Source organism: Paramisgurnus dabryanus, chromosome 15 (assembly GCF_030506205.2).
Source record: "Paramisgurnus dabryanus chromosome 15, PD_genome_1.1, whole genome shotgun sequence".
In the NCBI taxonomy this organism is placed as follows: Eukaryota; Metazoa; Chordata; class Actinopteri; order Cypriniformes; family Cobitidae; genus Paramisgurnus; species Paramisgurnus dabryanus.
The window spans coordinates 14,710,804-14,738,641 of record NC_133351.1 but is presented as its reverse complement, the minus strand read 5'-3'; the positions used below and the strand labels follow the sequence as shown (position 1 = coordinate 14,738,641).

The 27,838-nt window shown below is 36.7% G+C and overlaps 2 protein-coding genes across 3 annotated transcripts in view; one reads left to right on the top strand and one right to left on the bottom strand.

The window, feature by feature from the left end:
* itgbl1 (integrin, beta-like 1) overlaps nucleotides 1-20,750 on the top strand; it is a 61,901-nt gene extending 41,151 nt beyond the window's left edge. Inside the window, exons 8-11 of the mRNA XM_065251779.2 lie at nucleotides 1,103-1,219; nucleotides 13,452-13,598; nucleotides 18,535-18,648; nucleotides 19,792-20,750. Coding sequence (XP_065107851.1) covers nucleotides 1,103-1,219; nucleotides 13,452-13,598; nucleotides 18,535-18,648; nucleotides 19,792-19,880 — 467 coding nt within the window. The 3' untranslated portion in view covers nucleotides 19,881-20,750. The remainder of the gene's footprint in view (nucleotides 1-1,102; nucleotides 1,220-13,451; nucleotides 13,599-18,534; nucleotides 18,649-19,791) is intronic.
* Nucleotides 20,751-23,169: 2,419 nt separating this feature from the next.
* The window catches only part of fgf14 (fibroblast growth factor 14), a 171,390-nt gene continuing 166,721 nt past the window's right edge, over nucleotides 23,170-27,838 (bottom strand). For both annotated transcript variants that reach the window (XM_065251782.2, XM_065251780.2), the window contains exon 5: nucleotides 23,170-26,077. In XM_065251782.2, coding sequence (XP_065107854.1) covers nucleotides 25,935-26,077 — 143 coding nt within the window. In that variant the 3' untranslated portion in view covers nucleotides 23,170-25,934. The remainder of the gene's footprint in view (nucleotides 26,078-27,838) is intronic.

Sequence of the window (27,838 nt, the reverse complement as noted above, 5' to 3'; positions counted from 1 at the left end):
TGATGAACACAAAAGAAGATATTTTGAGAAATGATGGTAAACACACAGTAGATAGTGACCATTGACTTCTATAGTAGGACATTTTTTTTTGGAAGTATTGTGATAAATGATGAAGAAAATATTTTGATAAATAATAGTAAGCACACAGTTGACGATACCCATTAAATTCCATCATATTTTTATTCCTACTATGGAAGTCTATGGTTGCTATCTGCTGTGTGTTTACCATAATTTATCAAAATATCTTCTTTTGTGTACATCAGATAAAAGAAATTCATACAGGTTTAGAACAACATGAGGATGAGAAAATTATGACACAATTTTCATTTTAAGGTGAACTATCCCTTTAATTGTCTTGTCTTCACTGTAACTTTTATATTTAACCCTTTAAGCTCCACTTGTTGCTGTTGGTTTTACGGTATTGCTGATGATTGGCACCATTAGATCATAAAGATGAAAGAGATCAGGAAAAGGTGCAAAGAATAGAGGAAATTAACCTGTTGCAAATGCCTCAACTACAGTATTCCCTTTAGGGAGGAAAATAAAATGTTCTCATCGCTTTTTACTAGAAGGATTTGATTTTTCTTTTAATAAAAAAATGCAAAGAAAAAATTGTGGTCCAGGCTCAGCTGTTAAGTGTGCAATAATCATGCATGACCAATAGATGGACTACGTGATGTCACTAAAGCTAATCGATGAAGCAAAAGTGTTATGACATCACCAGTTACTGTGGCAACGGCAGCAAGCAGCTTTTATCCGCTTGGCAGGCTGGAAGCTTGTCAGACAGGGCGTTGCTTTGTTGTTCTGCTCGCCTGCACGGATCTAGAGCTGTAGCAGCTGTCAATGTCAGACAACCACAATGCCACCTTTGCAGCCGAAAGTGCTCTATGATAACAGCACTGCTATGATTCTTCGCTTTTTACCACAGCGACCTTTTCAGTTGACCTTGATATGTCAAATTCAAGGTCAAACGTAAACAGGCTACATTCAAACGAGATCTAGTAAATAGCAACAGACTGAATAATAATTGAGTCTCATTGTCATGTTTTTGTTCCGCTCATCCGTGTGTTTGCCAGTCTCAGTGTGTTTTTGTGTGTTTTAGGACAGTGTTCATGTGGCCAGTGCACCTGTCATCCACCAGGAGATAAACGCGTACATGGCAAGAACTGTGAGTGTGATGACCGGCAGTGTGAGGACATGAACAGAGAGGTTTGTGGAGGTAACAGACACACACACATATATTAATTTTAATATAAAATATTATTCACACTCGACATCGGTAGCTGATTCTGGTCTTTGAGCATCATATAAGGAACAAAGGTGAAAGGGAAGTGCATGAAAAGGGAATGTAATCTTTTTAGTCTTTATTTAGATTTATGAATACGATTACATTTGGAGACTGTAGGGCTCATACAACAGTGGCAATTTAAATCTGAATTGATGATTAATTATATTTCATAATTATGTTAAATTATTTATGCAAATTTCGAGTCAAGTCAGTCGCACATAACCAGTCCCACAGAGCTAAACAAAAAGTTTGGCAAAATTGGCAGTACTTGCGCCTCTATTTACACTTAATTTACGTACAACTTTGCAGGTGAAAGTTAACCATGCCCAAACTTTTTAACTCTGTGAAATGCGAAAATGTCTGCACAAGCTTGCGTTCTTGGACATACGCGTTCACATATGTATGAGTGGAAGTTAATGGACCGAAAAACCTGCAGGTTCATGAGGACACATAACGTAATGAATCTTGCAAAATATGCACAATAATGTAGTCGTTCAGGGCTACTTCTGCTAGATTATTTCCAAAACGTAAAAAGAAAAATACAGGTCTCATCCCTGGTGTAAATCACTTTATATTGGACCTCAATTCTACACACTATTACAGAGACGTCAAACATTGTTATTTTTTCTTTATAGCTTGCCATGGAAAACAAACCATTGCACAAACTCACTGTAGAGCATGATGTTTTTTCTCTATGGTGATGCATAATAGCCTGTGGGTTTCAACATTAACCCACGCAGACTCCACTGTGTACTGTACAATACATCATGCAATCGACCGACAGCTATTTGGCCTATATTTTTATTTATCATTGTGGAAAGTAACATTTACACCATATGACTTGGGTGACATTAATGTTAAACAGCAGGGAATCAATCATGCTATAAATGTGGCTCTGTCAAAAAAGTGCAAGTAGGCAATGAAAAGAGAATCAACATCACGAAACAACTCGTAATGCCTGAATCCAGTTAAGCATTGTCTGTCCACATGTCTAAAAAGTCTTTACACAAGTATTTGCATATCTAAGTTACATTTTACATTATTTTTTACATTATATAACAAAATATTACAAAATGGCATAACGGATACAATATGATGGACTGGTCTCACTGTTTATATTAATACGTGACTTTCAAAAACACAAAATGTACTTTTAAGTATGTTTTAAATAGATGCTGAACCATACAATGTAGACGTTTTGACAACATTTAATCGTAGCATTATTACGTTTTTACAATATTTTCCCAATATTAACCATTTTATCGATAATGTTACCACCCTACCCCAAACCTTACGATTAACCCATTTGATACAAAAAAATTTAATACGTAATGTATTATTTATAGGTTCTGCAATGTAATAGACAGAAACAAGTGTAATCAAAATAATAATTTTTTTGCCAAATTTCAAAAGCAAAAACAGTCCTCTCTAGAGTATATTAAGTAAAGAGAAGTATTAAAGTTATTAATCCACAATTACGATAATCCTGTGAGGATTTGAGAAAGAATGAACCCAAATGCAGACAGAACTAAAAAATAACAATTTATTGACAAAAACAGGGGAAAACAAAACCCACGAGGGGGCAAAACAAGACAGGGGAAAAAAGCAACACTAGACTGACACTAAACTAAACATAAACCAACAATAAACTCCAACTACATATAATAGACTAGACCAGTGGTTCTTAACGTTATTCCTGGAGGCCCACTGCCCTGCACATTTTGTGTGTCTCTTTTATCTGACAGACTCAGTTCAGTTCATGAAGATCCCTTCTAATGAGCTGATGATTTGAATCAGGTGTGTTAAATAAGGGAGACATACAAAATGTGCAGGGCAGTGGGCCTCCAGGAATAACGTTAAGAACCACTGGACTAGACTAAACCTTCTTAATACTCACAGACTTCAGGAACACGACAAGGATGTAACAAGACGAACGCGCACAGAACATCAAACACAAGGAAAATAAATAGGGACAAAGTAAATTACACACACCTGGAAATCATTACAAGTAAGGGATCGGGGAAAAAGTGACGAGACCCGGAAAATGCGTGGTCAGAATAAACCAATACTAAAACCACACATTTCCCACATAAAACATGGTACTGCCAGGACCCCGAACACAAAGACTAGATGTAATAAAACACATGATTTCAGACGGGTCCTGACAAATCCGGCTTCTCTTTGTCAAGGCAGGCATTTTAAATTTCAAAAGTACATCGACTGAAGATGGCAATGACGAAAATCTGTTACGTAGCATGGAAGAGCCAATGAGGGTTTGATATCGAAGCAATGTTTTGTAAAGCTTCTTGAGGCACAAAACTCAAGATTTGACGTTTACAGTCGCTGTTGAGAACAGGGATCAAGATCACTGGATTAAGGGCTTAATTTTGATCTGTTCCTCGCAATCGTATGAATTTAAAGATGTGGATTACAGCGAATGAATAAAAGTAACATCTTTTGTGAACTTGTGTATTGTTTTGGTATAATTATTGTTGCATAGGAGTAGACTGCATACATGAAAACACCTTTTGTGTGTCATGGCAAACAAACTAAATATTATAAAATGGTTAAATGATTAAAGAAATGTTATTCATTTTAAGGTTTTAAATTGCAGTCTTGTTTAATATTATGTAATTCTCTGAAACACATGAACATTTCAAATAAGTCAGAACATACGACTTAAAACATGTCAATAATATGAGTAAGAAACGTTTACCAATGCCGGCAATTTTCATATTTATAAATAGGAATTTGTACAAATATACATTTCTAAAGCTGTTAATACGTAAATAATTAACGTATTAGTTCTGCCAACACATTGATATTATACATTTCACTGTATGAAAATGTAAGTTAGTGTGGTACAACGACACTTTATGTAAAATACACACATATTCTAATGAGGTCACATTGTATAGACATTTTATATAGTACATTTATATGTGGTAACACTTTACTTGAAGGGGTGTTCATAAGACTAACATGACACCTTCATTATCATGACATGAACATGAAGGAGATTGTATGCACATTTATGACAACTGTCGCTAAGTGTCATTTGTTCAATAGGCTTTATGCCCAGCTGCACTATTCCTGAACTTCAGCCAGCTCCTTGTTTCCTGTCTGCCATTATTGGACAAACTGATTAATCCAGGTGTGTCTGATTATTGTTGTTGTGACTACTGAGGTCAGGCACACCTGGATTAATCAGTTTGTCCAATAATGGCAGACAGGAAACAAGGAGCTGGCTGAAGTTCAGGAAGTAGTGCAGCTGGGCATAAAGCCTATTATGTCATTTTAAATGCAAAGATGACATTATTTAAAATGTCTATGTTATAACAACTTGACATAAACCAGTACATCATAACTTGTCATAAATCTGTTATAAACATGACATAGCAGAATAATTACCAAATTTAAGAAACTACCGATGGGTTAACATTATTAAACTGTCATTTAAATGTCATTAAGTGTTAATACTATGTCAAATAATTTGAAATACCTTAACAAAATGCAACATGCACATCAAAAGATTATACTTTATGTATGTGCACGATACATTAAAAAACTGACAAATAACAGAACTGTTCTTCTGTTCTGACATAGTCTTTTTTTCTATCAAAACATTTAATTGATTTAATTAATTAATTTAATGTAATTAATTGTTTATACAGAGATATGTACCCACCACTAAATGGCTTAACCCATTACTGTACTGTTTTCATTTAATTTTAGGTGATTTGGTTTCCAAATGCAATAAAATATAATTGTATCAATTTTAATTATTATTATTATTATTGATTTTATTTGTTAAACACATGTAAGAAACTTAAAAAAACATTATGAACTAAAAAATATTCATAACGTTGTTCTAAAACTACTTGACAGGGTATTAACACTTATAATTACATTTTAATGACAAATTATATTTGTACCACTGTAGTTGAGGTCAAGAAAAATATTCATAACGCTGTTATAAAACTATATGACAGAGTATTAACACTTAATAACATTTTAATGACAAATTAATTTGTATCACTGGTAAAAAGTGGTCAGTTATGTTGTCTTGGTAATGTCAAGTTGTCATAACAAAGACTTCTCAAACAATGTCATCTTTGCATTAAAAATGACAGAACTAAACAAATGACCCTTAAAGGCGGAGTCCATGATGTTTGACAGCCAGTGTTGATATTTGAAATCGCCAAAACAAACACGCCCCTACCCCAATAGAATCTGGACCTTCTGTTGATAGACCCGCCCCACACATACGCAACCCGGCATTTGATTTGATTTGATTGGCTATAAGTGTGTTTTGGTAGTCGGCCCGTCTCCTTTTCCAAACCGTTTTTCAAACATCGTGGACTCCGCCTTTAAGGACAGTTGTCATCAACGTGCATTAAATCTCCTTGTCTTATGAACACCCCTTCAAGTAAAGTGTTACCACTACATACATTTTTGTAAATATAAGTGCTTTAAAATCAACTTTAGTGTGATCAGTCATGGCATATTTCAATATCTGACAGAGACATTCCTTCTTTTTCGGTGGCGATACAATTTTAATGCTGATAAATTCTAAATACTTATTGTGCAGTTGTCACTAATCGACCAGACGCTGTGGTTCGGCCCACAGCCTTGTGTGGAGCTGCCTTAGGAGATGTTAAAATATGCATAGAGCTCCTCTGCTGTCACTGTCAGAGCCACAGTCAGACAGATCTAACAGAGCATGCGAACACAAGAGAAACAAACTTTCCCTCCAGCTCTTAACCCATGCATCCTCCTCTAGACGAAATAAAGCAGCTACATGTCTCAGCTAATTGAACAGATAGATAAGAATGACACTGGACTGAATTGTTACAATAAAGAGCAGCTTCAGATCTGCCAGTCTTGTGATCTTTAGCTCACGGAGTGAGAAGACACACCAGCTGCATTACTACAGTATGAAAGTTTCGTAGAAAAAATGCAGCATCATCAATATTTCAGATTAGATTTAAAGAGCTTTATGAGGCCCACACCTGAGAGTTTTAGACTTGGCTGCATTCATTGGAAAATATCCTTTGGAAAATACTGTATGTGTGCGAGAAGCACCGTGAATCCGAACATGCCCTCGCTCGAATTACATTTACGGCTGGGATAATGGGGAATCGCAGGTGTGCTTTAATTGAAAGGACTGGGGTGCCACTCACCAAAGCAATTAAATGCTCTCGTAGGCTGGCTGATTGAAGCAGTCAAGCATGCAGCGCTACCCAGAGCGCATCAAACTTTCAGCCTGTATATCTACACCCACAAAATAAACGACACACGGACCGAGGGAGCAAAATGAAATGTCTGTCTTTTGGCAAGTAATATAAAATCTGCAGTACAAAGTCTGTTGTACATTTCAATAGTGCTTTGTTTCTCTCAGACATGTGTTTGACATTTTCTGAGATCATTCTGTGCATTAAAGTTGTCATTTTTTATTTATTTTGAGGCACATGTTTTCATTCAGTTTAAATATCTAAACATGTTTCTTCCAGTAGGCTATAGTTCATGCATGGGAATCCCTTGGTGACAACCAAGGAATTCCATAAAGGACGTGTTTGGAGGAGCCTGAATGAAATTGTTATTGCTTGCAGCAATGCAGCTTATGAGATTTAATATTTTTTAGAGTTCTCAGTTGTGTTACACTTATGTATCAGTTTAGTCTTAGATGTTTCTCATAAAATTGCCTAAGCAGTGCCGGTCCTAGATGCTGGGGGGCCCTAAGCAAAGCTTTGTGAGGGGCCCTCTGTCAGTGCATTCAGACCCTTATAGCATAGCACACATACATCTCGGAGACGTCTATTTGATGTCTGCGTTTACATCTGCAAGATGTCTTATTTAAATTGTTTTCTCATCTGCAATACGTCTGTGAGACGTCTCCTAAAAGATGTCATATAGACATATTGAAGATGTCTGCAAGACGTTTTTGATTTAGAATGTATGTAAAGCAGCTCTTTTCCTTTATAAGATGTTTTTACACACCAGATGTATTCCAGATCTCCAGATCTTTACCAGACATCTCACAGACGTACCTGTGCTATCTGGGTAAAACCCAGTCAATGTTGCTGTTAGTTAGTTGTTAACTAACCACATAGTGTATTATCTTATAGCTGTATAATATTCCCATATGCACATTACTTTGAAACCCTGACTGATAAACTTGCTGATTATAACATGAAACATGTATTTGCTGATAAGTTGTTTTGATTTAAAATGTGTTGTGAGAAGCACTAAAAAATTTACCTGATCTAAATGAATGTAATGAATCAAATTAAATTACATATAAATACATACTGTTAATACACAGGGGTTAAATTGGGATTTGTTATGTGGGGGGGGGGGGCCTCTGTGGGGAGGGGTACTTCGAGGGGTAACATGTTTAATACTGATGACAGCAAAGCCACTGGTGTGTTTCAATGACATTCTGGACCTCTATAGGATTTAATAAGTTTCAGCTTTAAAAGAGCATTTCACCCGTAGAAACATTAATCTTTATTGAAAGTGTTATATTTGAAGTCGAAATGTAACATACATTTAGAATTTGGTGCCTATTTGACAGAGAAAAGGGGTGTTTGTAGTCTCATTCCCTCAACAAAGACATTGCACTTCCTTCTTTCAATGATGCAAAATGATGATTTTTACATCATTGAAAGAAGGATGTGCAACACTGAAATCTGTATTTCTCCAGTCTCAGCGGCAACTGAGGAAATTATGCATGACCATTCAAAAACATGACTGGAGTTCTAACTATACAAAGCTTAATGCAAATGGGTGAAGTGTCCCTTTAAAGCTGTCACAGAGGTTGACCCCAAATATTTTAAAAATAGTGTCTGATTTTAAATATTGCAAATCTATGAGTTTGACACCCTATATCCATTTGTTGCACATGTCATTATGCACAACTGATCAAACTTTAAAGGAAGTTAAAAGAATCAATCTCCTTGAATAATTCTAGGCATAAGATGCCCAAAAAGACTCAATTAACAAGATAAGGTACAACACACAGTACTGTATCAGCAACATGTCTTAGAAATTAGCCATAGAGATTCCCTATGCTGGTCAGCAGCTACAATCATATAGTTAGGTTTGATTTGTGTAATCAAAATACATTATTTTATTATCTATACAATGAGTTATATCCAGTGTTATCCAGTTAACATACTGTAATTAAACGAGTGACATATACTTTAATCCTTTACAAATTTCAAGTCTTCTATTAAGTTTTCTCGACGTGGGCACCATTCTTACCTCTCTCTCTCTCTCTCTCTCTCTCTCTCTCTCTCTCTCTCTCTCTCTCTCTCTCTCTCTCTCTCTCTCTCTCTCTCTCGTCAAATTATCCTGCACGAGAGCGCGTTCTTGAAGTTCAAAGTAAAAAGCGAGTGTTTTCGCGGCAATTGCGTCACCCAATTCGCGTCATTTGAATCGCCCCATGCTAGGACGCGTGTCTTTACATTGACTTAATCTGCTCACGCAAATCCTTTATCTTGTTCCCTTGCTTCACGTTTTTTTCCCTTTATTCTGCTCCAGACGGATAGCTTTGTCTTTGTTTTAAATCAATGGTGGGCATATAATATGCGCATCGTTACCAAATCACTCTTCTGCGTCATGCACGCGGCCGTTTCTAAATTTGAAGGCTGCAACCTCCGGATCATGTTGCATATGCGCGCTGCATACGTCATCAAGCCTGATTTATTTAAGTTAAATAAGCATTTCATTTGCAAGTCATAAGCATAATATAACAATTAACCATTAACTAAGAATAATAGTCAACATTATAATTGTTAATATTCTAAAATACGTTTTTATGACGCATATGCAGCCTACAAATGTGACCTCTGAAGGCTGCAGCCTTCGGATTGAGAAACTGCCTGCATGTTGTCCGAGTACATATCAGTGATTTAAGAAATCATTAAGTATTTTTAAAAACCCGCACAAATTCGGAAGTTTGCAAATTATTTAAATTATAGCGTCTTGTTTTCATTAAACATAATAATAATTTTTCTTTGATATAATGGTTTTAAATAATAGGAAAGACCGGCACTGTGCCTAAGAGAGTAAAATTAGAAACGAATGGGCTGAATTTTTTTTTAATATTTGTAAAAATATATTTTGGAATGTATTTATGGAATTATATTTTTGACCAATATATCTTTTGGACTTATTTACCATTATTTTGGACCAATATTTAAAAGCATTTAAAAATTAATATTGGCCCACTTATATTTCAATCCAAGTAAATACTTTCAAGTCACATTTGAATGAAAACATCTGCAAGCCTAATACTTTTAAACTGCCTCCAGCAGGGAAGACAACATTTAAAAAAAAAACAAAATTGCGGAATTACAGTATATAAAAAGCATTATGTAACATTGACTAAGTTTACACCTACACCAATAATGCGATTATTTTCGATAATCAGAGTAAGGTTTAATCGCAGTAAGATGTTTACATGACTGGAGCTAACCTCTTCATTCCTGTTTCTATGCAGTTTTTATTTTCTGATTATTAACACATAGTCCAATGCAGAGCACAAATGATTAACTTACATACTGTTCACTGTTTTAATTTACTTATGGTAAATGACAAACACATTCTTTTAGATGTATTTCGTTATTCTGTGCCATGATGAAGACATTATGACAGTGCCTGTAATAATTTTAAATGCTGCTGTCGAGTTATTTGACCGGTTTCTGGATGAACGCAGACTGCTGACAACGATTCATGTTGACAGAGTTCAGGGAAAACTTTCTAATGTCAAGTGTAAAATGAATTTGCGCTTAAGGTGCATGACTAAAACACACGCACACTACAGTTAGTGTTGTATAAATGTGAAAAAAGCGTTCACATGGAGGTAGCCTGGGTTTCCCCATGCTGCCTTGCAAGCAAATTTATTCACGCTGCTAGTCTAGCATGGAAACCATGGCCCAAATTTTCCCCTGAAATAGGGAACCAATCACAGAACGGGGAGGGGGCAGCAAGACGATGACGACGTCTATGCGACACACCGATTGTCTATAAGCTACATACAGACGCATTTGATAGATATTCGTAGCGTCCAATAAACGGCTCTGGGCATTCGTAAACCACGCCTCAAATACGAGAAAATGAATGTTTGGTTCCCAGACCACGTCTCATTCTCTATGAGATTGGTCTGGTGTTAGCCAGGCTAACATGGAGGCATACTGCGGTTAAAAACATCGTATGTCACCTCTATTAATACGATTACACTTACTGCAATTATGAGCTTAATCGCATAATTTTTATCAAAGTATTGTGTTTGCGTGAGGTAAAGTATAATCGGACTTGCAAAATCCCATTATAATCGCATTATGAGGGTGCATCTAAACGTAACACATTAGCTTTTGTTAGCTTGTGTATGGCTATTGTAAAGTTTGCTTGCCCATGAAATACATTTTAAAAAGTAAATTTTTATATGACCCTGTCTTCATTAGAACAGGTATTTTTGTGGCAAAACCCCAAAAATGCATTGTAAGGTTCAAAATTATAATTTTTTCTTTTTATGCTAAAAATCATTAGGATATTAAAGATGTTCTATGATGTTCTAAACATGTTCTATGAAGATATTTTAAAAAATGTCTTACCTACCGAAAATATATCAAAATTTTCTATATATATATATATATATACACACACACACACTTTTTTAATTTTCACAACTTTAAATGTGATTTTATCAATATTTAAATATTTGTACATTTAACAGACCATACATCATTGGAAGCATACATCAGCTTTCAGGTGATGTATGAATCTGAATAAAAAAAAAATTCCTTTATGACTAGGTCCAGGATCACAAATAACGATTTTGTTGTTAGGTTAGGACAATATTTGGGTGAGATATATAACTATTTGAAAATATGGAATCTGTTGATGCAAACAAATCAAAATATTATGTTAAGGTGACATTTTACTAACAATAAATATTTTGTAGATATTTTTACGGTAGAAAGTTTAAAAAATATCTTCGTTGAACATAATCTTTTCTGAATTTGCTTATGATTTTTGAAATAATAATTAAAAATAATAATTTTGACGCATACAATATATTGTTGGCTATTGGTACAGATAAACCTGTGCGACTTATGACTAATTTTGTGGTAATGGGTAAAATTAAATATACTTTCTAAATGTTTTTATTACATTTTATAGAAATGTATTTTTTTGCTGTATGGTGAGATGAGAAAAGGAGCTGTACATTAATATATATACTGTGTTATAGGTCAAATAATCTAGATCAATTTGATGGGAAATGTTTCAGTTTATATTAAAGATTTTGTAATGTTATCCTTTGTTTGCAGACTCAGTGCTGTCTAGGAAAAGTAACCAAATATTTAAAAAAGATCTCATCTGTGTGATTTGTCTTATGAGAGGGTCTGTTTCTACAGCTCACTGTGAATTACAGTGAGTCACCAATTGCGGTCTAATAGATGAAGCGAAAAATACACTTCAGCTTCAGTACATTTAGTTTCCTCGCAGCCCACCTGACATAACGCCCATACACAGATCTCCAAGTGCTGCTCTTGTAAACACCCTTGAGTGCCAAATAACCTTGTTCGTAAGTGACGGGGACATTTAATAACAACAACTTCTTTTAGACTAGAAAAATTCTCAGCTGAAATATGTCGACGCAGACACGAACGCATTCCAATTTCGCCAAATGTCTGTGCCAATAAACTAGATGTTATTCAAGCTGAGGCTGTGCATGCACAATCCTGCAGATATCTCTACCACGACTGCACTACTCTGAGCATCATTTAACACATCGTCCTTTGCTTAAAATCCATTCCATAGATTTTCCCCTCAAATTACTATAGAAAATGCAACAAAGCCTGCAAATTCCATCTGGGCCTGGTTATGAGTTACAGTAGGTAAACGTGTTGACAGTTTAACTTACTTACCCTGAAGGATTATCTTCTGTTGCTCGACCGTGACAGCTCCTGAGCTACAAAGAATATCGACCATAAATAAAGATGTTTCACACTGTAGAAAAATCTTCCTATTAAAATCTCTGACTTTTCATTACAGATTATGGTATCTTCTCAAATCTATTGTTTCAACATAAAGCGACAAAAATACACTTATGTATTTAACAGATGCTTTTATCCAAAGTGACTTCAAACTGCATTGTCCAAAAAATGGTCATCGGGGCGGTATCCTTTTAAAAAGTACACATTTGTACTTAAAGAGTTCATAAAGTATTAGTACCTCAGAGGTACATATGGGTACTAAAGTGTGCATCAGTAAATTTATTTTACATAATGTGTACCTTAATATTACATATTAGGACCATTTTAGATGGTACAGCCCAATGACGGCTTGGGACCATTTTTAACCAATTTTTTCTGACACCCCCCTGTATTTAGATAGAATTTACACCGTTAGCTTGATATAAAAGCTTTAAAGGGACACTCCACTTTTTTTTAAATATGCTAATTTTCCAGCTCCCATTTTTTTTTACAGTTTTGGAATCTATTCAGCTAATCTCAGGGTCTGGCACTAGCACTTTTGGCATACCTTAGCATAATCCATTGAATCTGATTAGACCATTAGCATCCTGCAAAAAATAACCAAAGAGTTTTAATATTTTTCCTATTTAAAACTTGACTCTTCTGTAGTTACATCGTGTACTAAGACCAACAGAAAATTTAAAGAAAAATATCGAAACTCTTTGGTTACATTTTAGCACGATGCTAATGGTCTAATCAGATTCAATAGATTGTGCTAAGCTATGCTAAAAGTGCTACTGCCAGACCCGGAGATCAGCTTAATGGATTCCAAAACTGTGAAAATACAATGTTTAACTCTAGGGGAGCTGGAAAATGAGCATATTTAAAAAAAAAGTGGAGTGTCCCTTTAAAGTTTTCTCTTCACCTTATGGAAACCCATCACGATTCAGTAAGCGAGAGGACAGTTCACCCCTCGTGGTCTATAAGTGATAAGAGCTGTATACCTCAATACCATTAGTCAATCTAAAAGTGAATCCCTGTCTGTTTGAACCAATTATATTTGCCTGGATCAATCAGACCGTTGCTTTGTTGTGGCAGTTACAAATGGTGGTTTTCTTTAGTAAGAAGAAGCGGTATGGAGAAAGTGATCGTGTGTGTGTGCTGTGTGTCTCCCTCAGGCCATGGCTTCTGCTCGTGTGGCCGCTGTATCTGTAGTGATGGATGGTTCGGAAAGCACTGTCAGTTCCCCCGCAGCTGTGCTATGACGGACGAGCAGAGCAAGAGCCAGTGCGAGACGACCGATGGCGTTATATGCTCCGGAAAAGGTAGGGCCGACGATGCTCTGAGTGGCACCTTCTTTATAAAATGAAAGCACGGCCCCTCATTTGTACGTTTGAGAAGATATAGAACAAACAGAGCTATTCAATCGATTTCTCACACATGCTGATCTAATGGTGGATAGTAAATGAGAGCTGAAACAACACTTTCTACTAATAAATTCTGGGTTTCAGACAACTTTTGTGACAAGGAGAGATAGTACGGGATTGGGTCTGAATCAAGGCTATGCCTCCTTTAGAGCTGTGGATTAGCGGTGATGTAGAATTGAAGTCTTTCGTTTGTAGGCTAAAATGAACAGTAGGTTGTTTAATATCTACTGACATTTTATCATTACCTTCACTAAATTATTTTACTGTTCATTTATTCTTATTTTCAAAAATGTTATTATTCATTCTGTATATTTATATCCCAGCAAGCAATAACCATCATTTCACTGTATAGGCAGCCCATTCTCATAAAATGCGTAGGGGAGAGTGGGGTAAGTTGTCACACTTTTCACACTAACATTTCTAACATTTACAGAGCATTATACATTACAATGGTATAAATCTCATACCAAATGAAAGAAGGAAGTCTTGGGCACATATTATATTCATTATATTTTCATATCTTATCTCACTATGGAGTTGTAGACTGTCGAATAGAGAATGTTCACTGATGTTTTGCCCCATCGGCGGGTAAGCCTGCACACTAGACTATCGAAAAAGAAGATTGTGATCATTAATTTTAATTAATTTAATTAATTTAAATCTTGAAATATTAACTCTAGGGCTTTTTAGACCATGGGTTATCTTTGTTCTAAACCCTGCTTTTAACCCTAGGTTAAGGATCGTTTCACACTTGTAATTTAGAAGCGGGGTTATCCCTGAAATTAACCCAGAGTTATGAAACCCTGCTAGCCATGCTTTTGTGGGGTTAACCCCACGTTGCGGTGCCAAACGCATGCAGTGTAAACCAAAGCAGGGTTAGAATGTTATGACCCCAATTAAACACAGCTCAAGCAGCTAATCAAGGTTTTAGGAATGCACAGTGTGACTGTGAAATGGCAGATTATGAATACCCAGGGTTATCTCTTAACCCCTGGTTAAGTATGAACAGTGTGATTTGTGTAAAAGATAACCTAGGATTCCGTTAACCCAGGGTTGACTATTTCCAGTTTGAAAAGCATGTGACGACTTGCCCCAGAGTCATTGAGACAACTTGCCCCAAACTATCATGTGTGCTAATGTTGGCTAAATCTCAGGGACACATTATTGTCTCCACTATTTTGTGCAAAATAATAATTTTCAACATTCATACCCAACAGAGTCAAAGTTGTATTGCATAAAACGTAAAGTGCATTTTTTTACTTTTGAAGCCAAAAAATAAGAAAATTGTGCTAACGTCAGATTAAAGCAATCTTGACCACATGTAAACATGAAGTTGACTATAGAAGACAAATGAATTTTTGAGATAGAGCCTCTAGTGTTGGAGTTATGAACAGCCGCCATCTTAGACTCCTCTGTATTCAGGAGAGAGTATTAGCGTAGTGTACGCACTTTTCTTAGTGACGTATGACAAATTCGGAGGGCGGGGGCACAGAGCAGTAGCAGAGTAGCCTCCGTAGGCTGCGTGAGCTCTCATCCTGAATGCGGACGCGACTAAGATGGCGGCGCTACCGGAAGGTATTTATTTTCGTTAATAAAGTTTTAAATATGGATATTTCTACAACAACACCGCGCGGATTACACTCAGAGACCTTTGTTTATCATCCTGGAGCCGTTTGGATTTAATTTGTGAAGGATGGACGCACTTTTTTTGGACTTGAAGGTCGTGGACTATGGGTGGACCCCGTAACATTACAGTACATTAAATCAACTGAAAGATCTAAAACATTTGATAAAATATCCGAAAATGTGTTTGTCTGAAAAACGATAGACATATGCAACTCGGACAGCTTGGGGGTGAGTAAATCATGGGTTTAATATCATTTTTGGCCGAACTATCCCTTTAAATTTACATGACAGACCAAATTTTGCTTTGTTTCAGCCTGGTCTTTTAAACACAAAAAAAATGCTTGCAGAAATACTGCACAATTTTTGTTTTCATGTATGTTTTATTTTATTTATCTTGATTTATCTTTTCCTTTATTGTTTATTCTTTTATATTTATTGTCTCTGAATTTGTCGTTTCTTCCCTGTCATTTTTGAGAGTAATGGAAGAAGTACAAATTTCATCTTTAGCTAGAACATATACTAACAAAAAACTTGAACTCTCTCAGACCCGAACATCTGCTCTTGAAAACCACTCAGAAAGTCAAATTTTATGTTTTGCATTGTAACAAGAGACCAGAGCAAGAAATAACATGTTCTGCTATTTGTACATGACCTGTTAGTTTCTTGTAAATTGCTCAAGCTTATTTACATGTGAAGTCACACAATAATACGCCTGCACTTAGAGTTAGTTGGAGCAGATGACAGAACGCTGTTTGTTTACTGTTGTCTGGCTGGTGAAAATAAGAAATTCCTCTTGCTCTTGTTTCACATAATTTCCTCAAATTAATTCTCAGAAACAGCAGGAGAGTTGTTTTGCTTGTCACAACAACGTCGACATTATAAAGACTGAAACACTGTAATAATTAAATTGATTTTTGCACTAAAAGAATTCATGGGTAGGTGCAGTGTTGGGTGCTGGTTGTAATATGTATGAACGCATTACCTCCCCGTCGTTGAAGTGACTGCTGAATGGAAAAGATGTTCTATCTGATGAGTTCCTGTCAGGTTGATTGATGAGTCTGTCGATAGACCGCATGGGATCAAATGTTTTTTTACACAACTCTTAACTTTTGTATCATGTTTGTTGAGCTTAGAGCTAAACAAAGATCCAGTCGCACCAATGCCTTCATGTCTTGCAGTACTGAACTTTCCCTAAAACAGTATACAGTATATAGACGGTTTCATGGGACGCACCTGATACACGTCTGGATCCGAACCTTACTTCCGGTTTCGTTTTTTTAATGGTCTGACTAGTTACTAAACTGATCTCTTGAACAAATGCCTCGTCGAAAATAACAAATGTTTTGTTTTCCTAGGTAATCTATGTGTTGTTTTTTTGCTTGTTATATAAATAAACTACGTTTAAAGAACGTTGTTGTTATTTATTCTTACCGGAGTTTACCGGAAGTTACGTGCGGACCGCGACAGCCGCTTGTTTATGTTGTTACTGCTGAAACGGTCTATACAATTCTCTGCATCTCCTGTGTAATGTAAAAACCACAGCTTGTTGTTTTGATCGAAGATGTCGTCCAATATGTATAGCCAATACTAATAATAGCAATGAAAAGTATGTAGTGATACCGATATTTGATTACTCAACATCTTACAGATAGTTTAGCTTTTTACTCCTTGCTTCAAATTATTGCCAAGATATAATCAGCTGTTTTTTAAAACAATCGTCCAATGTCTAATTTTGAAAAAACAAAATGCTTTTATGTGTCAATTTTGAGTATAGGCCGAAACATTGGTGCATCCCTATTTTAAACCTTTAAACAAGAAGAGCATGCTTATCGACAAATCAAGATGATTTCAAAATTTCAGCTAAAGGGGACATCATAAAAATATTTTCCATGTTTAAGTGCTATAATTGTGTCCCCAGCTTCTACCAACCTAGAAAATGTGTAAAAGAACCACCCAGTAACTTAGTTTTGGTAAACCATTCTCGGGAAGCATGTGAAAAAAATAGCTCATTGAAATTTGGCTCCCCTTGTGATGTCAGAAGGGGATAATATTGCCCTTTAATCTGCACTATCCAACCACAGCACTGCCATTTAGTGCAGAGATCAGCTCATTTGCATTTAAAAGGACACACCCAAAACAGCACATTTTTGCTTACACCTACAAAGTGTCAATTTTAACATGCTATATTAATTATCTAAATGGTATTTTGAGCTAGAACTTCACATATGTACCATGGGGACACTAAAGATTTATTTTACATCTTAAAAAAGTCTTGTGAAATGTCCCTTTTAATGGGCCTGGCCGATACAACAGTTCCTCCTTGTGCGAATTCAACACATAAGTGACCCTGGACCAGAAAAGCAGTTTTTTGAAATTGAGATTTATACATCATTTGAAAAACCTTGAATGAATAAGCTTACCATGTATGATCTGTTAGGATAGGACAGTATTTGGGCGAGATACAACAGTTTGAAAATCTGAAATCTGAGAGTGCAAAAAATCACAATATAGAGAAAATCGCCTTTAAAGTTGGTTAAGGGTTTTTTCCTCCTAGGACTTTTTTTTCTGCGGCTAAAAGTAAGGGTTTTTTTTCTCCTAGGGGGTTTTTCAACTCAGGGAGTCAGCCGTCTTTGGCTTTACTTTGCACCCTCTTCTCTATGTTACATTACTAATACGCTCGCTTATAATGTTGATTCATAGCTACAGCAAATTCTGCTGCTTATGCTACCTGTATTATATTACCTATATATATATATATATATATATATATATTTATATATATATATATATATATATATATATATATATATATATATATATATATATATATATATATATATATATATATATATATATATATATATATATATATATATATATATATATATCACATATATCATAGTTTACAAATTTACAAAATACCTTCTTCTTTACTTAATATTCTAATGATTTTTGGCTTAAAAAGAAATAATTCTGACCCATACAATGTATTGCTATTGCTACAAATATTCTCATGCTATTTATGACTGATTTTGTGGTCACATATGCTGTTACACACAAATGCACACACAATTTCCAATTTTAAAAACTAATGAGGAACCGTAGTATCAGCAAGTGTTCAGTAACTATGTGAAATAGCACAAGAGAATAAAGGAAAACTAATAGACCTTCAATTATTGTCTGTCTAAAGTCTAATTTGTTTCTGCAGGCTCCTGTCACTGTGGCCGTTGTATCTGCTCGCCGCAGGAGTGGTACGTTTCGGGAGAATTCTGTGAATGCGACGACAGGGAGTGCGACAAACACGACGGGCTGGTTTGCACAGGTATGTATTCAAATGCAGCAGCGCTCCTCCAAACACCCACTCACCCTCTTTGTGGAGGATATCTGATGTGGCTGCCGTTTGATTTGACATTCGCGCTGAGCCATCCAATCAGAGAATCCTTGTTGTCTTGTTCTCCGTCTTTTCCAAATCCCAGTGAGAGCTGAGGTTTTCTTTAAAAACCCTGTGGAATTGCTTTAACAGTGCTAATGAAAAATATTTATTATAATGATAGCTCAAGGGCTTGAAGATATTTGGACAGATGTTCAGAACTTGTTTACTTATTGGCTTAATGACTTTGTTATCACTGGCAAAGTCATTCGTCGGTTGAACGGTTCTCAACGCAGAGTCTCAAAGTTCATTACAAAACAAAAAGAAAAACACAACTGACAAAAGGAATGCATAAACGTTTCTGTTAAATGTCACCGATTAGCATATTAACGATTAGGGCATATGTCATCATTTCCATATTCATTGGGATTAATAAAACTATTTTCTCATGTTGCTCAGGGAAAGCCTTCTTTAGAGATGAAATGCAAATGCAAACAATCAGACAATTCTTTCCCTTACCTTGGGTGACAGTGATGTGCTTTATAATTATAATCAAGCAAAAATTTAGCTGTCAATTTCTAGATAATAATTTCGCATTTTCATGCCTTTATCAGTAACATGTTTTCTTTACACCCTCAACTAATGAATGAAATGAAAAAATTTAATGTGTTGGGGTTTAATTTATTAGACTGTGGGTGACAATTGCAGCTGTTTGGACATCTTAATGTTTGTTGTACTATAAATGAATCAGGTGATTTACTAATAGCAGCCGATTTCATTGACATGTATGTAGATTTTTATCATAATGTAAATAGTCAAGTAAATGTTACAGACCTTTAGATCATGACATTTATTCTGTATAAAGTGGTTTATGTAAATGGCTGTTGATTCGATTACCAAATAACAATAAGATGAAATAACACTATGCATGTATTATATTTCACATGGGCTGAATATATGTAATCCCAAAGAAACCCAGACTTTTGCCTCTGTACCTTCCACCAAAGGGGGTGTGAAAAGAAAAAGCATGTTGAGACTCGGGGAGCGATGAACATGGTGTCTCAGTTGTGTCTTTCCTGTCGTCTCCTATTGCAGGGAACGGATTGTGCAACTGCGGAAATTGTGAGTGCTGGGACGGCTGGACAGGAAACGCCTGTGAAATTTGGGTAGGAGAGGAGTATTAAACCCGTTGGACATTTAAAGACTGGTTGTGTTTTTAATCCACGCTAAAGGATGGAGAATTTATTCTGGAGGAGATCTGGGTTTCATCACAAATGTTTTTAATAACAACTGTGTGGTTTCATCAGCACTAGATGAACAAAACAGATGCAGGGTTTTGTTTTGTTTAAAGGCAGATGACTTTTATAATCCTCAATAGATTTCTATGTAACTATACAGAGGCGGAAAAAATTAAGAGACCACTCCTTTGGACCACGTTTTTCCATTTGAATTTTCAGTAAATAAATGCAAATAAAAACATTATTTTATTAGGAACTTGGCAGAAATATTGTCTGCAGTTGGCAGAATGAAAATTATAATTTTACTTAATTAAACACATACAGCAGGTGAAATAAGTTGAACATGTCACTATTTTTCTCAGTAAATATATTTCTAAAGGTACTATTAACATGACATTTTCACCAGATGGTCAAAAATGGTGACGTGTTCAATACTTATTTCACCCGCTGTACATTCTTATAAACAATCAATTTGAAAAAATGTGAAAAAATCTTAAAGTGATCCCTTAATTTTTTCTGTGTCTGTATATGAAATATATGTATAATGATGCTTATGTAGTCTGTTGACAGACACAAGTAAAAAGAGATCCAAGCAAATCGACATAATAAGAACATTTGATGATTATTCTGGATGTTTTTCAGAGCGCTGACTGTGTGCTGTTTATATCTTTTATATTTTTTACAGCAAGTTTTCATTTGAAATGTGCCATGTGAAACACTCTTAAGTTGTAAACAGCCTGTTGGCAATAAATATAACCTGATCTGAGATCATCTAAAATCTTTATATGCAATGAAATAAACTAATTTTACAGTGAACTTGTCAAACGTGTCTTGATTTTATCTTGCTCCTTTTTATTTTAGAGATGGTTATGTACTGATAATAATGGGGGCTTGTGTGCATGACTCAAAATTGTAATGCAATTTGTGTTATTTAAACTGAAATATAAATGGAAATATTAGGAATATAAAAAAAGAAAAAAAACCTCATCCATAATTTACACACCTTCATGTTGTTAAAACCTGTATGAGTTTTTTTATTCTGTTGAACACAAAAGAAGAGATTTTCATAAATGATTGTAACCGCACGGTTGACGGTACTCATTGACTTCCATAGTAGGAAAACAAATACTATGGAAGTCTATGAGTCAACTGTGTGCTTACCAACTATGATCAAGATATCTTCTGTGTTTAACAGAATTAAGAAACTCAAACAACATGAGGGTAAGTAAATGACACAATTTTCATTTTTGGGTGAACTATCCCTTTAAAGGTGGGGTGCACGATTTTTGAAAAACACTTCGGAAAAGGGAGTCGTGCCGTGTACCAAAACACACTTGTATCCAATCAGCAGTAAGGTGCATGTCTACTAATCAACATCTTTGCATGGGTTGCGTATGTGTGGGGCGGGTCTATCAAAAGAAGGTCCAGATGAAGAGTTTGGTTCTAAAACGCAATAAACGGCATTTAAAAAAAAATAGTTATCGCCAAAATCAGTAATGTATTAGGTCAGTATTAAAAAGTTCATTCTTAATTTTACGCAAAATCCAATATCCGCCGTGTTATTCTGTCATCTTTTCTCCATTTTCCCAAAACGCAATAACCGCCAGTCTTCCTTCTCTGCAATAAATCCACTCAACCAATCACAGAGCACCATTCCACGCATTGTAAACAATAATGGCGGTGCGTTGCATACACACAGAATCATAGTTTTCCTCATCTACTTTGTACTTCGTGATCAACAAACAAACAAACAAAAACAAAATAATACTTTTGTTGTCATTGAGAAACCTGTGGTGGTTTTCTGTGGCGGATAATCGAATCATTTACGCAAGAGGCACTCCGACAAAGGAAATATGACGACTGTTGCTTGTTCTCCCGACAGCATCAAGCTTCTGTCATGTTAACACATTGACCCCAGGGGATCTTATGAAAAACTTTCCATTATTTTACTCGGAGCCAACAAAAATCGAGCAGGACCAAGACATTTTACAGCTCATCGCTGTCAAAAAAGTTCAGCGACGACGTCCTAAATATAACAGTAGCATTAACAGTGTTCGTAGCCTCTTATGGAACGGCTGAAATTCCACAAGGGGGCGCATTTGTTCCTCAGACGTTGCACAATAAACATGACATCCGAATATATTCATTATAAATCATGAATGAAAAGTGAGATTCGAACGAATGTCTGTTAGTGAACTTATTGTATACACTATTTATATCGTAATTCGGTCAGAAACTTCAAGATTGTGAGATGAACAAATCGTTTTGGATTAAAAGGCTTGGATATTCCATTTCCTTGGACTTTTGGGGATTTATGAACAATTTGTTTTGGACAATTTCACCGAAGCGGATAAAGGAAAGATTTTGAAGGTAAGTAAATATCCTAAATCGGCGCCGCCCGGTTCAGGTAACTAACAACTAGATTACAGTTTTATGACTGCTAAAAATCATATTATGCTTTCTGTGTGCGCTTAATGGAATCCCGAAAGTCTAAGCTTTACAACGATGTGCCGCATGACCGTATATTTTGAAGATTTAATGCTTCAAAGTTACAATGACGTAATGCAGCCTCACGTGCAAGGGAGGGGGTGTGCCGTGTACGGCACAGTGTTCCTTATCAGGTTAATATGACAAAGTAAGTGTTTTGAGTTATGCCATTAATGTTTATTTTTATCAGTGTATACCACTAGTCGACTAAATGAATATAACATGGCAAAGATGAATGCACATTTATATATTGATTCAATAGGTTTATAGCATTTTGAAAAAAAAAAGTTTTTATAATAAATGTTTGAAATCTAATTATGGATTTGATTTTTTATGTTTTCATAACCTAAAGATGCTATGTGAAAGTTTGTAACAGAAAATAGTGTTTTTCAACTTGTCACTTTCTTGGTATAGAAAACACGTTTTTACCGAAATTTGTCAAAATGGATTTATTGCGTTTTGGAATCAAACTCTTCAGATTCTATTAGGGTAGGGGCGTGTTTTTTTTATGTGATTTCAAATGTCAACATCGGCTTTCAGAGATCATGCACCCCGCCTTTAATAGAATAAGCAATGTTAAACTCATTTAACTAACACACATTTCAACTAACTTAACCAACTAAAACTAAAATGAATAACCAAAGGGTGAAAACCATAAAATTGAGTAACTTTGACATTGGCCCTGCAGGTGAACTTACTGGTGCAACTGTACACATGTACAAATAATGCATGAAATAAGATTTCAGTACACCTTTATATAAATATTTTATTCAATATGTTGTATCTGTGTATACAACAAACACAAACTGTACAGTGCAGACAAACTCTTTGCATATATGTATGTAAAATTAGCAGAACATACCAAGTCCATGATACACATAGCCTACAACATGCAGTTCTTATATGCCACCCTCTTCCCATGCAACAGATGAATTAACTGTCAACTTAACATTAAAACTAACCAACAGACAATGAAACCCTTCCTTCACCACTAAAAATAAAAACATTATAAAAGAAAGATCCACAGAAATGATCAGTTGTTCAGTGATTGCTCCTCATAACGATTAAACAACACCACACGCACACACACACACAACCTGAATGGGACAAAAACAAACACGGACATCTGAAACGAGGATAAAACAAACAAACATACTAACAAATGCACACTTACCAGTCACTTACAAAAATAAATTCAACCTTCATAAAACCAGTTACTAACTGGTTTGCAGGGCAGCTGTAGCCCAGCATGTAGAGCTCATTTGAGTGAGTGATTTGTTTGGGGTGGACGTCGGACACCAGCCTCCGATTTCAAATATGAAGCTACTTAATCAGTATAGTACTGCATCTCATTCTAGCATTAAAGTCGGCTTTGTACAAGTATTTAAGTACTAACTAATGTGCTTGAACATTTCCTTATATGAAACTAGCTCATAATCCCGATAAATGAAAACGTAGGTCTTTAAATGAAGTGTAATATATTTGTATTTAGCAGCATAGCCTCGGTCTACGTCATAACATTCTAAACTGTATTCATCCAAACTATGAAAACTTTTAAAGCAAGACAGGCTTCATGTCAACTCGGCTGATAATTGTGCCTAATTGTCCATAAAACGCAATGAGTAGATGACAATTTCAAACGCAAAGTGCAATGGTCTCAATCCCCAGAGTATGAGAGAGCCTTACTGTATATATTCATGCCCATTCGCTGTAGCCCTACACCTCTTAAACTAGTTTCTTACCCAACCCATACTTTGGTCTGTAAGAAAAAAACATGCAGGTGATTAGTAATAGGTACCCCTGGTCATTTACTAAATGAACGATCTTCAAGTTTTTATCGATATATACGGCCTTATGTAATTCCTCTCCCCTAATCACAGTGAGGAAAGTACCGAAGAGGACCACCCCGGAAGTTACTGAAATTGTTCGGCTGGATTCTCGTGTTTACAGACTTTGGTAAATTTCAAGATCAACCTCTTTGGGTTGAACCTTGGATTGGTTTCGTGGGTCAACCTGCTACTGAATTTTCGTGTATGTGTTGGCGTCTGGGGCATGAGGCACCTTTAACCCAGCACAGACTACTGGGAACGTTTTTGCATGCTGGGTTAGAGGTCATCACAGGCACATGATGAGCAGTATTGGACTCTGCATGCTGAGCTAGGAAAAACCCCTCTCATTTCAGAATCGTAATATCTGGTAGTTAAAAATCTATGTATTTATTTATTATATAATATTTTTGATTTTTCTAGTATTTTTATACAGTGAAAACATCGTTATATATATAAGCCATCTCTTGCACTGTATCAGCGCCGCAAAGAGAAAACATAATACTAACCTTGCCCATGCCTTAGCTGTACAAAACACGTGTGCAGCCAATGGTAATGGTGCCTACTTACATTGAGCCGCCTTACCACACAGGCCTGATGAAGTAGACTGTACTTATTGACGGCTGCCACCCGCGTCACATTATTTCAAACTACTACATTATACCATACTTCAGAGGAGTTGGCATGTTAAAGAGGGGCCTTGACCAGAGGCCTACAAGGCCTATAGATATTTCTAGAGCCCACGCTCTAAATTAAGAGCAAAGAAAAGTGAAATTCTGGGGTCAGTCTGCACCATACTACTGGGAACTAAATAATGATATGTACTGTATATAGCTCCCCAGCACATGCCGGCTCCTTTTATCGACTACGGGGGGCGTGGCATTAACTGTTTAAGTGTTACGCCCTTTCAAGACAAGAGGATGAGGAGAACCTTGAAAGATGAGTTTAATTCTCTGTTTAGGTGGCTCCACCCTGCAGGTTATCACGCACGTCGCAAAATTTCGAAGATGCATTTCCGTAAATCCACTATTGTACGAATAGAAAATGTACACATAACTGTGACGACAAGATAGGTCGCAAGTAACCGACAAAGGGGAAGATTTGGAATTCAAGCTTTGGAGAGAGTGAGGGCCACCGACGAGAAAGAGACACGGGAGCTTACTTGATAAAAAATGGCGGATTGCAGTTTACGTATGTATATCTTTACAGTATAACCCAGAACGTAGCTGGTTTTACTGCGTACATATATATATATATATATTTAGAAACTAGATCCGAAACGTACGTTCTCTGCTGCGAGAGGGTTCGATAAAAGGGCTATAACGGGAGACTGTAAGCAGGCAAAAGAAACCGCCACGCAAGCGCCCCGCGGTACACAATTTAAATCTTGTGGATTGTCTCGATTACAGAAAAAAAGATTGGTTTTGTCATAAAAGGCATTCCATATCGGTTAGGGCATTCCATGGTGAGAGTTTAGCTGGTTTCATCCAGTCGCGTCCTCCAACGTGCACAGCGGACCACGCTTCCAAAGCCAGTCCGTCGAATTAGATCGGAACAGTCAGCGAGGTGAAGGAAGGCGGAGGGAAAGGAAGGAAGAGAGGACGCCCGGACCCGATCCACAAATGCGGAGAGTCTGACAAAAGGAGTGCGCCTCTCCAGAGTTGAGTGCGGCTGAGCTGAGATCTGGCTATGTTGTTGGTTTGGTGTCCTTGCTGACGGGTTTACCTCCATTCATGACAGCTGGCTCACTTGTGCTTTTACTGGGATGCACAGCGTGTTTGGGCACCGTTTCCCCCACGTCATGCAACGATGGCTCGCGGTACATAGCGACTGCAAAACACATCAGAGGAAGGAAGAGTCAGCCAGGAAACGTTGTACTTGTGACATAAATACAGCTGCCTCATCTGTTTTTTGGGGGGGCTGACACACTAGACGGTGGTACGGCAAATGTTCAAAGCAATAAGTTTGATAGAGCTTAGGCAAGTCTTGGCAGCCTGTCATCCTTTCCCTAGTTTGATGGGAAGACAGTCTGATCTCTAAGGAAATATAAGACTTGTACTGCTTTTCTTTAGCTTAAAACAAAAAACATTTTATTATTAGTGAAGTGTATACATTGCAGACTGCTTGTTGGTGTTGAGGTATTAGTGGAGAAATAATAAATGGCCGGACTAAATGTGCGCATCTGTTCAGTGCAATAAAGCGTCTTTGTCTGATCTGTACCCCACAAACCACGGCTGGAAATTAAATGGGCCACAGATCATTACAGATTATAGCTTAAACTGTATATGAAGCATTATTCTCACACCAGCCAGACATTTTATTGTGTCCATAAAAGGAACTGTAAGGAATTTTGGGGGAAAAAACGTTATATCTCGCTTTTTCATTGCATAGTAACCCATGGTTTGGTTTGGGCAGGTCGGGTCAGCTCACTTCACTTTGGTTTGTTTAGCTTTTCCATCAATTTAAGTAACACTTCGGAGTGGGAGGGATTATAGGCGTTATATTTGCGCTGCCTACTGCTGTGACATCATACAAGTGAGATCGTTGTTGTACATCCCCATACATTTATTTATTTCTCAGTCTGGCACAAAATTAACATTGACCATCACAAATAGATGTTTGCACATCGCGTTTATCACTACTTCTGTCTCACATGACAGTTTCTGTACAAACACACGTGGTGTCAGTCAACGCCCTCCGCTGAGCCTCATTTAAGTTGGATTTAAGCATAAATGCGGACGTGCGCGTTGCGAATGTGCCGCCACAAACTCCAAGTCTGGAAAACACTGTTATGGTGTTCCTGATTCTCAACCTGTGGATGTTTTTCATGGCTAAAAGGGAGTTTGGGAACTTACAGCAAAGCACAGATGACAACATGTTTGCTCGAGACAGTGCAAGTTAGCAAAAAGTTAAAGCTAATCTTCTACATTATAGCGATGGTAGTGACGATTCTTCCAGACCAATCAGTGATCTACAGTGTTTTCGCGTCACGTTTTGGTATCAGCTCAGGTCGCTTGGAACTCTGACCGAGGTGTTACTAAAAAAGTATTGGGTAATACGTACTGCACTAAGTGGAAAAGCCCCCAAAAGTAAGCTGACCCGATCCAAACCAAACCAAACCGTGGGGTACTATGCAATGGAAAAGCGCCATAACATTACAAAACTAGTCCGTGGACATGCAGTTTTGCTTGATGTTTCTGCATGCCAGTGTGAATTATATAATGCATAATTTTATCCACATCACATAATACACTTTGCATCTAAGCAAAGAACAGTGTGAATGTTAAATCCACACCTCATGGCCTCATGACATCAGAGCAAAGATGCTGGATCTACACTGACCAATCACATCTCTCCTTTTTGTTGGCATTGAAGCCACAGTAGATCTGCTCACATTAGACTGAACCCTCTGTCCAGTCCCTCTGAAGCAGTCGGAGACTGTGAGTCATAACGCTGTCAATTAGAGTGTCTCTCATCTCATTTGAGACTGCTGTCCACTTCCTCTCATCTCACCTCTTTTACATCAGCTCCTCTTGATCTTCTCCCTTTCTCTCTCGCTCTCTCCGCCTCCCCCTCTCAGCTTCCTACATC